Below are 18,199 nucleotides of genomic sequence, written 5' to 3'. Positions count from 1 at the left end.
TCAACTTAAGGCCATAAGGGAACTTGCTGGGCACATGGTACTGTTCTACTTCTTAGCAGGGCCTTGGGTTACAGAGACATACACATTTATCAAAACTCAGTAAATGTACTCTTAATTTGTTTGTTTGTTCGCATTGTATGTAAATCTTACATCAAAAAAGAAAATCTCTATACAAATACTGAACTCTAGTTAGTGATATGTGTACTGAAATATCTAGGGGAAGTGTACAGATGTCTGCAAATTACTTTGAAATGCATCAAAAATAAGATGGGTTGATATACAGAGGGATGAGTATAGGGTTTTCACCGCAAAATTCTTTCAATTGTGCTGCGTGTTTGAAATTTCTCATAATAAAAATGTTGGAGAGAAACATACATGCATTTACTCTTTGAACTAATACACCTACTTTAAGGATTCTGTTCCAAAAAGTAATCTGGTAAAAACACAAAAAGATACAGTATTATTTACAAAGAAAAAAAAAAAAAAAGATGGAAATCAACCCATATGTAGTAGAAAACTTGTGTAATGAACTATTGTACACAATAATGTATCATGCAACTGCAAAAAAAGGAATGAGGAATATATATAGTGCTATGGTGTGATCTCTAGGGCATACTGTTAAGTGAAAGAGGCAAAGAAGAATAGTACATAAAATTTGGTACCATTTATCAGAGTGAAGGTATATATACATTCATGCACACACAGGCAACCCTGTGGGTGTGTCTGTTTGTATAAAGAGGAGAAAAAAGAGCAACATATAGCAATATAAAGGAAACACACTGGTGCACTTCTTCTACGTATACTCTGATATACAACTCAGAAAGATTCAATCCTGATTTTTCTGGTCCTTTGTAATTTGAGAGTAAATATTCTTTTATGCCTTAAAATATTCTCGACCATAATCTCTCAGGATATATTAACCAAACTGTTAAGTTGCTAAAGAGGAAAATTCAATAACAATACTAAACAAAATTCACAACAGCATCTGCTTTTTATAGTGCTTCTGGTGAATTTGAAATTACAGAGTACTGCAGTCATTATCATATAACCTGCAGTTTTGTAAATTATGTTGCTAAATACCTGTCTTCCAATATGTTTTCTGATAGTCACATTTTTTTTATAAATGATGGAACTGCTTTCAAGAATCATTTATGAAATACACAGTTTTTGCATTCATTTTTTTCTAACTAACTCCATGATCTACGGATAATGACCAACTATTATCTACAGAAATTGGGAACAGGGATAATATGTAAAATTAATTTACATTTTAGAGACCACCTAATGATTGAAAAATTAGTGTCAGGTAAAGATAAAAACAGGCAGAAAGGAAACAGCAAAGAGAACAAAGAATAAAATCAAAAGACCTAGACAGTCTTTAGATTATCAAATTAATTGTACCAAGAATTTCAATAGCTATCTCGACACAAATTTACAAACAAAAACCAGTGTCTACTCAATGGTAAGCCAAGGAGGAAAATGTACCTCAAATATCTCTTGCTATCCCATTCCTAAGGAGTTCTTGATAACCAAAGCTACCAGAACTCAGATTCTCCAAAGTTTATCCACTAGGATCACCTGGAAGCATAGAATCTAGCCTCTTCTCAGGCTTTTTTTAATCCTAGACATCTATTGGTTGAACAAGGTCAAGGTGGGCCTCAATGTCCATATCCCCTGTATTTAAAGACTCTCCAAGAAGATAACCCAATGTGTTTTCCCAATATATTTCTTTTTAGACTAACACTTCACAGCAAGAAATGAAAGTTAAGATAGAGATAATGGTAGAGGTGAGTCCATATTGAGATCTTCAATACAGATTCAATTTAAATTCACTGGAAAACATTTCTGGAAGTCAGGTATGTCCACAGTCTGCATGTATGTACGTATGATTCATACCAAACATACATACACTTCCAGCAGTCATAATATCAAAATACACTTTAAAACATATTTCCCCCAACCCATTTACACCTCCCTCTCTCACACACACACACACACACCTTTTACTGTCACACAGACACACATACCTTACTTTCCAGTTTTAGTCAGACCAACACAAAACATTGCTGGAATGTTTTAAACAGAAAGGTATTTTGCTAAATATTAATGCAGTTGATAAAATGTGTTCCATAGCACATTAGTCCGGCATAATACAGCTAAAAAGAATGATTCTGTACCAAAATAATTTCGGTAAATGCAGGAAGCTTTATTCATCTCCCACTGCTTTGAAGAATCACAATGTCCAAGAAAATATTAAAGGTTCTGAGAAGTCTTGAAGAACACTGCTTTACCTTAACTCAACATTTGTTATTTATCTATCTAGGTATGCATTTCCCCACCTCACCCCTATTTTATGGGGGAATTTGTTCCCCACACCACATTTTGGAAAATATTGCATTAGAGTAGTCACACATTTAAAGGTGCATAGAGAACTTAAATAATTTTTACCAATATACTTACTATGCTTTGCATATTTAATCAACAATAGAAAATAATGTTTTATTTCCTAGAAAAGTAGTATTAATGTGAAATGTCAAATTCTTAATCTGAAAAGACAGCACATTGATTGTGATTGAATCAAATATGGTTTCAAATAGTACATACCTGTATTTTGCTTTTTCATGAACCCAAACATACTCAGGGTTTTTCAAACTCAAGCGTGCAAGGTCCTTTACAGATTTGGTTTGTGTAGCTGAGAAAAGCAAAGTCTGACGTTTCTTGGGAAGGTTTTCAATAATAGCATTCATGGTATCAGCAAAGCCCATATCCAAGATTCTATCTGCTTCATCAAGAACTAAAAAGAGAGAATGCAAGTTGAACAACAATATTTAAGATACACGTTAGGCTAAATGCAATATGGTATTCTGCACTGGATTCTAGAACAGAAAAAGAAAATTCGTGGAAAAACTGGTGAAATCGAAAAAAAGTCTGTATATTAAATAAATATTCCAATGTTAATCACTTAGTTTTGGCAAAGGTACCAAAGTTATGTAATATGTTACACTGGGGGAAACTGAGGGACGGAAGGGTATAGAGGAACGTTCTGTACTATCACTGCAACTTTTCTATAAATCTAGAATTATTCCAAAGTTGATTTAAAAAAATACACATTAGGTAACATCATAAGTAGATGTACCTTAAAAGATAACTCTTAGCAGTGTCAAATACTGAGGTGTCTAATTTCATATGGAAAAGAGGGCTTATCTCTTTCTGACTATTTTGATTTAAAAAAGGTCTCAGTGAAAACCATAATTCAAAAAGTTACATGAAGCAGAAACTAACACACCATTGTAAAGCAATTATACTCCAATAAAGATGTTAAAAAAAAAAAAAAGTTACACGTACCACAATGTTCATTGCAGCACTATTTACAATAGCCAGGACATGGACGCAACCTAAATGTCCATCAACAAATGAATGGATAAAGAAGATGTGGCACATATATACAATGGAATATTACTCAGCCATAAAAAGGAATGAAATTGAGTTATTTGTAATGAGGTAGACGGACCTAGAGTCTGTCATACAGAGTGAAGTCAGAGTAAGTCAGAAAGAGAAAAACAAATACCGTATGCTAACGCACACATATGGAACCTTAAAAAACAGTACTGATGAACCTAGTGGCAGGGCAAGAATAAAGGTGGAAATGTAGAGAACGAACTTGAGGACACGGGGCGGGGGAAGGGGAAACTGGGACAAAGTGAGAAAGTAGCATTGACATATATACACTACCAAATGTAAAATGGATGGCTAGTGGGAAGCTGCTGCATAGCACAGGGAGATCAGCTCAATGCTTTGTGACGACCTAGAGGGGTGGGATAGGGAGGGTGGGAGGGAGGCTCAAGAGAAGGGATATGGGGATGTATGTATACATGTAGCTGATTCACTTTGTTATACAGCAGAAACTAACACAACATTGTAAAGCAATTATACTCCAATAGATATAAAAAAAAAAGTCTGAGTTGTACTCTCTGGATTTAGAACCGTATGCCAAAAAATTGCTTCAAGTTATTTCTCAGATTTTTAGTCACAATATTTATTCAATAAAATATTTCTATCATTAAAATTTATGAGCGCTCACTCCTAAGCCAGAGATTTTTTTCATTAGAGATATATTAGACTCACCTAACATCTGGAGATTGGTAGCGTGAAAACATATCGTTTCATCCATGTGTTGAAGAAGCCGACCCGGTGTGCAAACAAGTATATTTATGTTATTGATCCTCTCAGCTTCGTGTTTCAGATCCTGAAAACAGTTGTTTCTTTTGATTACACAGACCCATCACTGAGCAGCCTGTGTACCAAAACTATACAAGCCATCTGCATGTGGCATTTCATCATAGCAATGTAGATACTCTAGAAATAAATGTAATTTCTCCCTTCTATTTTTATAGCACATCCAAATTTCTGGGCTAAATAAAAGTCCTTAGTGAAGACCTAAAGAGTTCAGAGCTCCTCTAGATTCTTAATCATATCTGGGATTTTGAAGCCAAGAAAAATATGTGACTGCTCCAAGTCTTTATTTCCTCCTGTGTCTGCCAGAACCTACTTAAAAACTAGAATTATAGCCATTCTTTTAAGTCAGAACCCAGGGGCACTGAACAGGCTCTCTGACGCCACTCACTGCACTTCATGGACTGAAAACAAGAGCTGAGTTCTCCACATTCTAGAATATCTCTCCTCGAAACAAGAGCCACAGAATGTTAGTTGTTAAAGGTGGGTGATAGGTACGTGAGTATGTGAGGGCTTGTGATACTCTTCCTTTTTTTGTGCATGTTTGCATATAAATTCAAGAATTCCTCACAATCTAGAAGAGACTCTAGCCAAGACAAGTAGTCCAGGTAAACCAGAAGAAAGAGAAGTAGAGCAGCAGGCTTTACTATAACCTAAAATAAACATGCCTCAAAACTACCTTCTACCTTCCTTTCTTCTGCTGCTGACCCAACAATGTTCTGAATTATTCAACCTCCTAGATACTTTATTGAAAGGAACTAGTCTACATACTGAAATGTACCTTTTCCAATGAATATTAACAAATAGATTTACAGGCTAATTAGAATTAATTAGTCTCAGAGAATCTGATCAATCCAGATACCCTGACAAAACAGACTTTCTGGACCTGCAGAACTGACAAACATATTCTGGATGATACCAGGATGCTGCCACCTCCTGTCTAGGGGGCCAGCCTCTGTTTAGATGATATCTCTACCTCTTCCCGGTCAACCGCCACAGTGCTCCAACATAAATAAGTTATAGAACGAAAGAAAGAAGGACAAGAACAAAAAGACAAACCTTTCCACCAATGATCAGGCCAGCTGAAAAGTCATGATTCTTCCCTACTTTTCGGAGAACCTCAAAGGTCTGATAGGCCAGTTCTCTTGTAGGTGATATAATCAGAACCCCCAGCCCATCTGTTGAGGTCCACTGCAGACGATACAAGCCTTCCAGCACCTCAAAAAAGAACAAATTCATGTTCAGTAAGTCTTTTAGAGAGGCAACTTTTTGACTCCTGAGTCAACCTTACCCCCCCAAATCAAAGGAACCTTCCAAGCAGAAAGCATACCTGTCATGAGTCTTAATCAGAAAGAAGAAACTGTTTGCTTTGTTTTTTCTTTTTCTTCTATCCACCAGAAGCATCCTCCCCCAAGTCATAGAGGAAAAGAAGCCCCATGGCAGTGCAGCTGCTACCAGAGACATGCCATGAGGAGATGGCAATCAGTGAAAGGTCTGTATAGCCCACAGTTCATTAAAACAGATTTCAGAAAAATATTTGTCACCATTTTCTGAACAGAAACCACATTAAAATAAACTCTGTGTAACTGCCGTAGTTATACAGTGACTGAATTTTCTAGTTGTAGAAAGATGTTGTTATAAAAAATAGAACTTAAGAGAAAAATGGTTTTTTAACACTTGGAACAAAAAATCAAATGTGATTTTTCTGAGCTGATTATTTAGCAGGAATTAAAAATTACGAGACCGGGCTTCCCTGGTGGTGCAGTGGTTGAGAGTCCGCCTGCCAATGCAGGGGACACGGGTTCAAGCCTTGGACTGGGAAGATCCCACATGCCGCGGAGCAACTGGGCCCGTGAGCCACAACTACTGAGCCTGCGCGTCTGGAGCCTGTGCTCCGCAACAAGAGAGGCCGCGATAGTGAGAGGCCCGCGCACCGCGATGAAGAGTGGCCCCCGCTCGCCGCAACTACAGAAAGCCCTCGCACAGAAACGAGGACCCAACACAGCCAAAAATAAATTAATTAATTAATTAAAAAAAAAAAATTACGAGACCAACTGCGTAACAGATATAAGTGAATTCCTAAGAGGCTCTATTGTTTTACTGCTATAAAAGATAGATATCAATGTCCTGGAAAATTCTCAGTGAATGACCCAATTTCCTTAAAGTGAGCAATTTCAGCTTTATCCTAAACAGGTGGCAAGTATAAATGCGATTGGCAGGTTTGCAAGGGTGAGTACAGAAACAGCCTTCCCTGCCACGCCACCGGGCTCACTGCAGAGAAGAACCATTCTGACCTGCCACCCTGGAACACCCTACATCCTTCAGGAATTCAGGCTTGTCGGCACACGATAATTCACTCATTCAATAAGTTATTGAGTGCCCATCATGTGCAAGGTGCTGTGCTAGGACATGGGGGATACAGTAGAAAACAAGACAGATGTGGCACCAGTCTGATAAAGCTTGCATTCTAGACAGGGAAACCCAACATGAAACAACTCTTCACATAATAGTTTATTTCTATCTAGGCACAGAATGTTTTAAAATCATATAACAAAGGATCTGACCCAACATGAAAAAACTACTTACTGGAACAAGGAAAGCCAAAGTCTTGCCAGATCCAGTTTTGGCAGCTCCAAGGACATCTTTACCTTGCAATGCCAACCCAATGGTCTGCTTCTGTATCTCAGTTACCAAACGGTACTGCGCTTCTTGCAAACCTGCCAGTATGGACAGGAAGAAAATGACACTTTAGAGCATCCCTGCAGAACAGTACTATGGGCTGAATTGTGCACCTGCTCAATCCCAGAATTCATATGTTGAACCCCTAACCCCCAGTACTTAGAATGTGACTGTATTCAGACACAGGTGATTAAAGAGGTGATTAAGTTAAAATGAGTCCATTAGGGTGGGCCCAAATCCAATCTGACTGATGTCTTTATAAGAAGGGAAAATTTGGACACAAAAACAAACACTAGGGGTGTGAGTACACAGAGGGACAACTACTTTAAGAGGCAGCAGAGGGCGACCATCTGTAAGTCAAGGAGAGAGGCCTGGAACATATACTTCCATCATGGCCCTCAGAGGAAACCATCCCTGCCAGCACCTTGATCTTAGACTTCTGGCCTCCAGAACAATGAGAAAATAAATTTCTGTTGTTTAAGCCACCTAGTCTGTGTTATTTTGTTCTGGTGGCACTAGCAAATCAATACAAAAGGTGACACATTTTTGTTTGTTCTCTTGCTTATTTTAAACATTTTAATTATTCAGAGGCCCTGGCACCTTGGTTTTTTACTACTGTTTTTTAACCAGTCCAGAAAGAATGAGAATGACAAACTGGTAAAACTTAAATAAATTAATATTGTTTCTTGCTATAGGTTTTCATGATATCAAAATAAGATTTTTTTTGAATTTTATTTTTTTATATAGCATGTTCTTATTAGTTATCTATTTGATACATATTAGTGTATATATGTCAATCCCAATCTCCCAATTCATCCCACCACTACCACCACCACCACCTCCCGCTTTCCCCCCTTGGTGTCCATGTTTGTTCTCTACATCTGTGTGTCTATTTCTGCCTTGCAAACTGGTTCATCTGTACCATTTTTCTAGGGTCCACATATATGTGTTAATATACGATATTTTTCTCTTTCTGACTTACTTCACTCTGTATGACAGTCTCTAGGTCCATCCACGTCTCTACCAATGACCCACTTTCTTTCCTTTTTATGGCTGAGTAATATATCATTGTATATATGAACCACATCTTCTTTATCCGTTTATCTGTTGACAGGCATTCAGGTTGCTTCCATGACCTGGCTATTGTAAATAGTGCTGCAATGAACACTGGGGTGCATGTGTCTTTTTGAATTATGGTTTTCTCTGGGTATATGCCCAGTAGTGGTACTGCTGGGTCATATGGTAATTCTATTTTTAGTTTTTTAAGGAACCTCCATACTGTTCTCTATAGTGGCTGTATCAATTTACATTCCCACCAACAGTGAAAGAGGGTTCCCTTTTCTCCACACCCTCTCCACACCCTCTCACATTTGTTGTTTGTAGATTTTCTGATGATGCCCATTCTAACCGGTGTGAAGTGATACCTCATTGTAGTTTTGATTTGCATTTCTCTAATAACTAGTGAGGTTGAGCAGCTTTTCATGTGCCCCTTGGCCATCTGTATGTCTTCTTTTAAGAAATGTCTATTTAGGTTTTCTGCCCATTTTTTGATTGGGTTGTTTGTTTTTTTAATATTGAGCTGCATGAGCTGTTTATATATTTTGGAGATGAATCCTTTGTCCGCTGATTCATTTGCAAATATTTTCTCCCATTCTGAGGGTTGTCTTTTCGTCTTGTTTATAGTTTCCTTTGCTGTGCAAAAGCTTTTAAATTTCATTAGGTCCCACAAAATAAGACTTTTTTCAGGTTAAACTTTCTCTAAACATTTTTCCACTTAAAAAAAGCATCAAGAAATCCAACAATATGTCCCAAGATCACCATGAACCTACCTTTCAGTGTTTTTTTGGACAAGGGGAAATCTGAAAATCTTGTAATTTCATTTACATTTATCTGAAAAGTAAAAGGGGACTATGTGAGATAAGGCAAAATAACATACTGCATAATTCATTTGCTTTACAACAAAACTAATTTTTGTCTACATTGTGCTGCCTAGTGCATCCTTGGTACTGCAGGATTGAATTCAATCATCTCTTCTAAGTAAAAACTATCATTCCTTCTGAAAAGAAATATGCCTTGAAGAAGCTATCATCAAAAATATAACTCTGGGGCTTCCCTGGTGGCGCAGTGGTTGAGAATCTGCCTGCCAATGCAGGGCACACGGGTTCGAGCCCTGGTCTGGGAAGATCCCACATGCCGCGGAGCAACTAGGCCCGTGAGCCACAATTACCAAGCCTGCGCGTCTGAAGCCTGTGCTCTGCAACGAGAGACCACGATAGTGAGAGGCCCGCGCACCGCGATGAAGAGTGGCCCCCCACTTGCCACAACTAGAGAAAGCCCTCGCACAGAAACGAAGACCCAACACAGCCATAAACAAATAAAAATTTAAAAAAAAAATATATACATATATAACTCTGTAACCATTTCAACTGGTTAAAAAAAAACTTCATTCACTCAACACACACACACACACCCCCCCCCCCACCTTCAATATCTTCGAACACCTCTAAAATGTTAACAATACAGTAAGTCATCATCACGTCAATTTTAGGAAGAAAATTTCCCTTCATCCCATCCTTCAAAGAATATCAGTCTAGGAAGTAAAGGGCAAAATGACTATAAACCACAGACCACGATGAGAAAACTTCTCTTTACACACTTTGGAGACTAACTTGAAGTTAGGTGCAGAAATATATCTTGCTAGCACAAACCTTTCAAACCCAACCTGACAACTACTCGTTTGGGGGTATACTGGAGGAGGGGTATTATTTAACAATAACCAGGGAAAGTGTCTCTGTCATGATCTGAAGTCACAAAAAGTAACATTTTGCCCTTTAACTTTACATTATCTAAATGTTCATCACTGATGTTCTTCATTAGCATAAACCCAATTTTCTGAATTTCATTTCGGATGCTCAGGAGAATTATTTTATCATAGGTGCTGAAAGTAGGAACTACTCAGATCTGGGAATGTGCTGCCAAATTATTCATGATTCGCAAAAGGGGAAAGCTGCATTTGTAAGGTTCATTTATTAACATTACACTCCAGGCAGTAAAGGGATGACAGCTTGTATTTCATTTTAGTCTACAGATTCTTAATGTAGTCCAGACAGGGTTATTCTCTGGCCTCAAATGATGAAAACATAATTATTAAAACCTTGCCTTAATCCCTACAACTCATTCCAGATAACACTGGAGAGGAGGCAGAATCAGTGTACAAACAGTAGAAGGAGAAAACTTTATTCAAATAATATCCTGTCCTATCAAGGAACCTAAATTAGGAGGTAAGTAATCTCCCAAACCGGACATTAAAATCAGGTGCAGCCCACCCTGCACTTGTGGTATTATCAGCTAAAAATCTGTTTTCACAGCAAGTAGAATGCTTACAGGAGTTAGACGGGCAACACACACTTTAATCCCCATCACAGATACAGCCCACAGGCAAAGTGGGCTACTCAGACAAAAGAGTGCATATCTTTCTAAAGTCTATCAACCTCCTAAAGGGAAAGTCTGGAAGAAACAAACTATTCCAGTACTCTAACAGCCATTACAACATAAAACTGCACACTATACGCTTAGAAAGAGGTCACCAAAGAAACAAAAAGGACATTTTTTACTCCACTGATGTCTAGAACAAGGGTCAGCAGACTATGGCCCACAGGCCCAATCTTTTCCTCCTTGTTTTTGTAAATACAGTTTTACTGGAGCACAGCTACAACCATTCATTTACATACAGTCTATGTAGTTGTGACAGAGACCATCTGGCCCACAAAACTTAATATTCACTATCTTAATATTCACAGAAAAAGTCTGCCAACCATGTTCTAGAAGACTGTCAATTATAGTCCAAGGAACACTAGGAGGCCACAGCAGAAGATGGCTATGGCTCCTACAAAAAAAATAAAACTCTCTTTCCCCTTCCCTTCATCCTTTTCTTTTCTTAGAAAAAAATCACTCTTAGAAAAATCATAACATCTCTACCAATCAAAACCTCTAAAAATCTGTATCATCATTATTCTGAAATCAAAGAACAGATGTTTCAGTGATGATACTTATTAAGAACGTCCCAGCATTGGTGGAAAAGTTAGAGGGGGCAGAGGAAAGGAGAACAGGGTGGATATTACTTAACCACTCTCCTATACTTCTTCCAACTGTCTGTTTTTCACAAAAGTGAATGATGCTTTTACATCCCGAAGCAGGGAGGAAAAAGTATTTAAAACTTCCTAGAATGCTCCACCTATTGCAATCAAGAGAAGAAAAGCAATCTACTTCAAATGACACCAGACCAAATTCTGATTAAGGAAAAAAAAAAATCAGATTAGAAAGCAGAGTTTCTATATAGCATAGCTGATTACAATAAAAAATCTAAATGAATCCTAGGTGCGGAGAGCTTGAGTCATTCAGCAAGTGAAAACCATTACTAAACAAATAGTTCAACATTTCTCCATAAGCTTCAACCCCCAGCTCTCCGTCACCCCCTCTAGAACATACACCCTACATAGTGGCCTTAGAAATAAGCCACCCAGAGTTCCCACTTCGGGAGCAGAGCTGACTGATAAATGCCAGCTGTCACCCCTCTAGAGCCACCACTGAAAAAGCCATGCCTGCCTGGCCTGCACCCAGTCAATGACCAAGCACAGCAGCAGTACCCATTGCCGCAGGGCAGGGGATTCCTCTAATGCGCAACTTTGGTTCGAGGACATCCTGTCAGCTTTCTGAAAACAGTGCTGCAGGCTGCGCGCCTCCTACCCCCTCCTCCTTCTGTCCTCTTTCCTTTCCCTCCCTATTCCTGTTCCCTCTCCTTTACCTTTACCGACACTTTCGCCCAATAAATTCCAATTCACTTAACCCCATCTTGGCATCTGCCTCTCAGAGGACCCAAGATCTAGACTATACCAACAGTCTAGCCTCCAGACCCTTTACAGTTTGGATATATTCTCTAATTGCCCCCAGAAACTCACCACTGCTTCTAGATAAAGCTTTGAAAGACAGCCTCTATATAAGTTTCCTACTGTTGCTGTAACAAATTACCAAGAACAGTGGCTTAAACCAACATAAATTTATTACTTACAATTCTGGAAGTCAGAAGTCCAAAACCAGTCTCACTCAACTAAAATCAAGGTGTTGGCAGGGCTGCATTCTTTTGGGTAACTTTAGGAGAGAATCCATTTCCTTGCTTTTTCCAGCTTCTAGAGGCTGCCCACATTCCTTGGCTTATGGCCCCCTTCCATCTTCAAAGCCAGACAGCATGGACAGTCAAGTCTCTCACTTCACAGTGCTCTGACACTGACTCTTCTGCCTCCCTCCTCCACACTTAAGGGCCCTTGGATGATTACACTGGGTCCACTTGGATAATCCAGATCAACCAACATATTTTAAAGTCAGCTGATTAGCAACCTGAATTACCCCTTGCCATGTAACTTATTCACAGGTCTGAGGATTAGGATGCTGACGTCTTTAGGAGGTCATTATTCTACCTACTACAGCCTCCAAAGCCATTCAGTCTACTTTCAACCCTCTTCTTCAACCTCATTTGAAGCCAATTCTGGAACACATATCACACTCCAAGGAGTATGTCCCCCTCAAAGAACACCATGTATTTTCACATCTTTTTGTATCTCCTCTTGTTGCTCCCTCCACCTTCCATGTCCTTGCCAATCTTTTCCACCTGGAGAACACATCATTCAAGAACTGCCTCCACTCATGGCTACCACAAACTGCTGTACAGTTCATGTCCTACCCAAAGGCATCTGGTAAGGCTGAGGTGTGGGAGCTGAAATCCAGCCCACTTTCAGCTCCACCAGCCAGGGCTGAGGCTGCAACCGCCAGGAAGAAGGGTAGCGTGCCCAGAGGAATAACCTTTCTCTAAGTCATCTGGCCAGAAAGGGCTCTGCAAAGAATAACTCAACCTTTTTCCCCTGATTACACCATCCTCGAACTCCAGAGCATTGCACATATTTACTAGCATTACATCTGTCAAAATGTATCAACCCCACCCCACCTCCCTAGAGATACAGACAGGTATTTTTTTTCCACCTATTTTTACCTAAGCCTCAACAACAGCCTGTCAAAATGTTTCAAAATGTCTCTGAATCAAATTGTTCAGTATTTCACCAGTGAGGCTACTGAGCACCACCTGTGTACTGTCCACTGTAATAAAACTTCTATGCACAAATCCTACCATCTGAGAAGCCATATGGTAGGGTCTGCCCCTTTTTACATCCAATCTGCTCTGATTGTATTCTAGTATTGCTAGCCATGGCAACTGATTCCATACTGTATTTATTTCTTAACAAAATCTTAAGAAAATATTTCTAAAACTTAAAAAAAAAAAAAAAAAAAACAGAACAATACTTAGCAGGAAAAAAAATGTTCCTTCAACTTAGTGAAAAGATTGGGATTTAAACACTTGTGCAACACAGTAAAGCATGGTGGTCTGGAGCCCTGGCATCAGACCTATACCTCCTGGATTAGAACTTTTTCCCTTACTATCAATAGCATTTTCACTTACTGTTTAATGTAGTGCAAATTATTTAGCCTTGCTGTGTCTTAAAGTTTCCTCACTTATATAATGGGAACTATCTCATAGGGTTGTTTGTTGTGAGAATATGGCAAATCAACATGTATAAAAGCTTGATAAATGTTAGTAATTATTATTAAAACAAGAGACCAAAAAGAACAGACCCACGTTACTGAGCAGAATAAAGCCACCTGGAAAAGGTCAGTGTGCACCAAACATCTGAACACTAAAGGTCTTCTCAAGGACAAGCACTGCGGGACCCATCTTTGGGGAGAGCAAAGCAAGTATATCATCAATGGCCTAGTGGTAGAGTCGACAAAGAAGTTAAAGCCAGTCATCACAACCTGCTGACGACTGCTATAATAACGGCATATACAAAATGCTACGGACACACAGCAGCCCTAATCCTACCTGGGGAGGTCAGGAAGAGAAGTTGGAGGTAAATCTTGTAGGATGAGTAGGTGTCCTTAGGGTTGGGGAAATGGGACTGCTCGCTGCAAGCAGTGGAAACATCAAGGACCAGGACAAGAAGCATCAAGGAGCATGGCCAGTTCACAGAAGTGCAGGTTGTTCTTTCATGTGTGCCTTCCACATACCACTTGGTTTATATTCATCACCTCATTTGAGCCTTACAACACTCTGGGTGGTTAATAATCTCTGCTGAATAAAGAAACTGAGACACAGGGACATAAAGAAATTTGGCGAGTCAACACCTGACCTGAGTGAGATTTAAACCAGGTCTGCCTGACCACAAGTAACTTACTCTTTCACTGGACTAGAACACGCTGACACATTGAAGTGTTTGACCACTTTCCTGAAAATAACTGTGAGCCAAGGAAGGGTTTTAATCAGGAGTAAAACAACTGGATCTCATCTTGGAAAGAATCATTCTAGCAAATATGGAGGATAGATTAGAAGGCATGGGCTTCCTTGGTGGCGCAGTGGTTGAGAGTCTGCCTGCCGATGCAGGGGACACAGGTTCGAGCCCTGGTCTGGGAAGATCCCACATGCTGCGGAACAAGTAGGCCCGTGAGCCACAACTACTGAGCCTGCCGTCTGGAGCCTGTGCTCCGCAACAAGAAAGGCCGCGATAGTGAGAGGCCCATGCTCCGCGATGAAGAGTGGCCCCCACTTGCCGCAACTAGAGAAAGCCCTCACATAGAAATGAAGACCCAACACAGCCAAAAATAAATAAATAAATAAGTAAATAAAGGAGTTCCTTTAAAAAAAAAAAAAATAGACTTTATTTAAAAAAAAAAAAAAGGCAGTAAAGCCTAAGGGACAAATCCCACCACCTGTTTTAGTAACTGAAGTTTTGCTATGCCCATTTAAGTATTTCCATGGCAAGCTTTTGTGTTACAATGGCAGAGTTGAGTAGTTCCACCCTTCCAACCTGCAAAGCTAAAACCATTTACTGTCCTGCCCTTTACAGGAAAAGTCTGGTGACCCATGTTACAAGCAATAGCTACTGCAGTAACCCAGGCAAGAGATGATGGAGCCTGAACTAAGGCATGGCACTGGGGATGGAGAAGCATTTGAGAAATTTAAGAAGCAGAGTTAATCACCACTGTGACTAACTGAATGTAAGAGTGGTAAGACGGAGGCCTCTAGGATTACTCCTAGGTTTCTAGCTCAGCAGTCTGCTTAGATGGTGGGGCTAGGATGGGGTAGCCTAAATAATGGTCCCCAAATATGTCCATATCCCAATCTCCGGAACTGTGGATATTATCTTACATGACAAAAGAGACTTTGCACAGTGATTAAAGATCTTGAGATGGGGAGATTATCCTCAATTATTTGAGTAGACCCCAAATGTGATCAAAAGTACCCTTACAAAAAAAGGATAGAGGTAGATTTGACATAGAACAGGAGAAGGCAGTGTGTCCATGGAGGCATAGATTGGAGTAATGCAGCCACAGGCCAAGGAATACATCCACCAGAAGCTAGAAGAAGCAAGAAACAGAATTTCCCCTAGAGCCTCTAGAAGGAGTGTGTCCCCACTGACACCTTGATTTCAGCCCAGTGAAACTGATTTCAGACTTCTGGCTTCCAGAACTGTGAGAGTAAATTCCTGTTGTTTTCAGACACCAAATTTGTGGTAATTTGCCATGGTGGCAATACGGAAATAATACACAGGACTGCGAATTTAGAAGAAAAATATAATGAACTCAGTTTTAGATCTGCGACATTTAAGGTATCCTATGACACAAATAAAGACATCCAGTGCAGTCAGAAAAAAAAAAAGGGCTATGAACTCAGAAGAGCTCTGGGTAGAATGCAAGAAGGAGGAGTCACAAGAATAAACCTTGGAATTACACAAGAGAAGAGAACAGAGTGAGAAGAAGCAAGGGCTGAGGCTCTCCTCCGGAAGCAATTCCAGTCAGATGAAGAAGAGCCCAAAATGCAATCTGACAGTAATTTACCTTACAGTGGCTTCTTAAGGTGCTGTGTATACAGCAGGAGTAGTAATATAACAGGTAATATATGGAATATTTATGCGTCAGGCATTGTGCAGAATACTTTACATGCAGTCTTACTAACTGCCCATAACTTATAAGGTAGATATTATTATGCCTTTTAAAGACCAGAGAAGCAAAGTAACTTGCCCAAAGTCACTCATCGCGCAACCAAAAGCCAGAATCAAATCATCATCATCTTAACTTAAAAGCCCAAAACAAACTCTAAGCTCCATCTAACCTTACTTTTGATCTAAGCGTTGTTTAAAGAAAAGCTATACCAGCATGACACGTGATGACTTTAATTCCAGATATATCCCATATGTTAAATCCCCGATTACACTGCACTAGAAGGGGGCAATCACTGAAAGGCTAAATGAGGTGGGTGAAGGCCAACAGACGTGGAATTTAGGAGGAAGGAAAAGAAGGGGTAGTGGCAGCCCCAAGGAGCGTGAGCTTGGAAGAGATCAAGAAGTCAAAATGATAACTACAGGGTCATTCATCTGGGAACATCAGCTACATTGTGGGATGGCAGGTACCAGAAACAGACCATGAGTCCAGCTTTCCTATAGCAATTCTTGGATGGGGACATAAAACAAGTAGAAAAAATAAGCATAGGAAGGATGGTGATGAGAGATGCAAGACTAGCATAACGGTTAAAAGCAAAGGCTTTGGAATCAGAAAGACGTGAGTCTAGGTTCCAGACAAGTTCCTTACCCTCTTGCAGCCTCAATGCTCTCATCTGTAAAATGGAAATAAGACCCAATACCTCAGATCAAGTCAAATAATTAATGTACATGGTGAGTGGCTTAAAATGTGTCATTATTTACCATTACTGTTGTTAGTATTATTTTTATGAATACTGCTATACCTATTATAGCAATTAATCTCCCTATGCTTAAGTACCACTGCATTTCCATTATTTTATCAAGACCAGTGTGGTAAGCAGAAGGGCGGCCTGGACGGTCAGGAGGCCTGGGATGTAGCACCCAGCAGACCACCTGTGGCCTCAACAGGGCCCCGGGTGGCACCCCTCACCCCACTCCCTCCTCCGGGACTAACGGCTTGCTCCCCAGGCAGGGTCCCAGTGACAGGTCGGCCCCCTCGTCTGTGCAGCCCAGCGCGGCAGGGACATGTAGCCCCGCAGCCGGCCCGCGCCCCCTTCCCGGCGCCGGCCTCACCTTCTCATAGTTCTGCATGAGGCGGCTGATAACCTCGCGCTCGACCTGCCACTCGGGCTTCTTCAGCTGCTTCCTCAACTGGTTTTTTTGGCTCTGCTTGTGGCTGTGTTTCTTCTTCCAACGATTGAAGCTCCGCACCGGGTCGGGCCGAGCTCCTGGACCCTGAGAGGCGGAAGTTTTGCCCATCGCGGCGGTGGCGCCAGCCCACACGGAGCCCAAACACGAGATCAGGCCAGGAGAACGTACGGCACTGAGACGACGCGGAACCAGCGTGGGGAAAGAGGACGACTGCGCGTGCGCGAAACCACGAGCCCGCCCCCGGGCTTTCGAAACCTGGGCACGCGCGGTGTTTACAGCTAGAAAAAAAGTGGGCGGTGATTGGCGTCTCGGAATCCGCAGAGCGGAGCGGAGCAGGCTCGGGGGAAACGGAAACGGGGCAATCGGAAACGGGGCAATCTGAGGAAGAGGGTGGGGCTGAGTGGCTCATAAAGCACGCCGGCGCTTTAAATAAGCGCATGCGCGCTGGTTGCTGTTACTATGGTGAGGTCGTAGAACTTAACACTCAAAGGCTGTTACTTTGTTCTGGGTTTTCCTTAGCGAACCGCGCGCTAACACCACTGCGCGCCCCTTCACCCCCCGCCACACACACACACACACACACACACACACACACACACACACACACACACACACCGCCCCCCCCCCCGCCACACACACACCCCCATCTGTGAATTATAATTGTGATCCTCGTTTTGCATGTTTCAGCCCAAGGAGCCGAATGGTTTGCCCGAAAATCAAACAGCTAGTTAACAACTTCTGATTTCTGTCCACTGCAGGGTACCTCCCTAGGAATAAAAATGAATATTCTGTATTCTTCTTATGTCCTTCTGGGTTTACCCCTTTTTCTAGCCCGTCAGACTGTAGCTGCAGCAGTAGGGAACTGGAGCAGAGTCAAATTGAATTGCCTTAAAAGGCTATCATGAAGACAAAATAAGTAAAAATAAAGAATTAAAAGAAAAGTTATTTGCAAGTTGGCCGTTTAAGTGAATTGGCTTTCAGTGAATTGGTTTTTCTGGTACATTTACCTAGAGCACAAATATACACTAGACAGGGGTGAGGGCAGAGTTGTGGCA

General features: G+C 40.8%; 1 protein-coding gene across 1 annotated transcript in view; it reads right to left on the bottom strand.

Annotated features, from left to right (window-relative positions):
• Window positions 1–17,365, bottom strand: part of DDX10 (DEAD-box helicase 10) — a 269,882-nt gene extending 252,517 nt beyond the window's left edge. The window contains exons 1-6 of the mRNA XM_061203899.1: window positions 17,067–17,365; window positions 8,742–8,802; window positions 6,820–6,950; window positions 5,293–5,451; window positions 4,126–4,246; window positions 2,605–2,794 (exon numbers count right to left, since the gene is read on the bottom strand). Of these exons, the coding sequence (XP_061059882.1) occupies window positions 2,605–2,794; window positions 4,126–4,246; window positions 5,293–5,451; window positions 6,820–6,950; window positions 8,742–8,802; window positions 17,067–17,252 (848 nt within the window). The 5' untranslated portion in view covers window positions 17,253–17,365. The remainder of the gene's footprint in view (window positions 1–2,604; window positions 2,795–4,125; window positions 4,247–5,292; window positions 5,452–6,819; window positions 6,951–8,741; window positions 8,803–17,066) is intronic.
• Between the last annotated feature and the right edge of the window lie 834 nt (window positions 17,366–18,199).

The sequence above is a fragment of the Eubalaena glacialis genome, chromosome 10 (assembly GCF_028564815.1).
Source record: "Eubalaena glacialis isolate mEubGla1 chromosome 10, mEubGla1.1.hap2.+ XY, whole genome shotgun sequence".
NCBI classification, from domain to species: domain Eukaryota; kingdom Metazoa; phylum Chordata; class Mammalia; order Artiodactyla; family Balaenidae; genus Eubalaena; species Eubalaena glacialis.
This window is presented reverse-complemented; position numbering and strand designations above follow the sequence as displayed.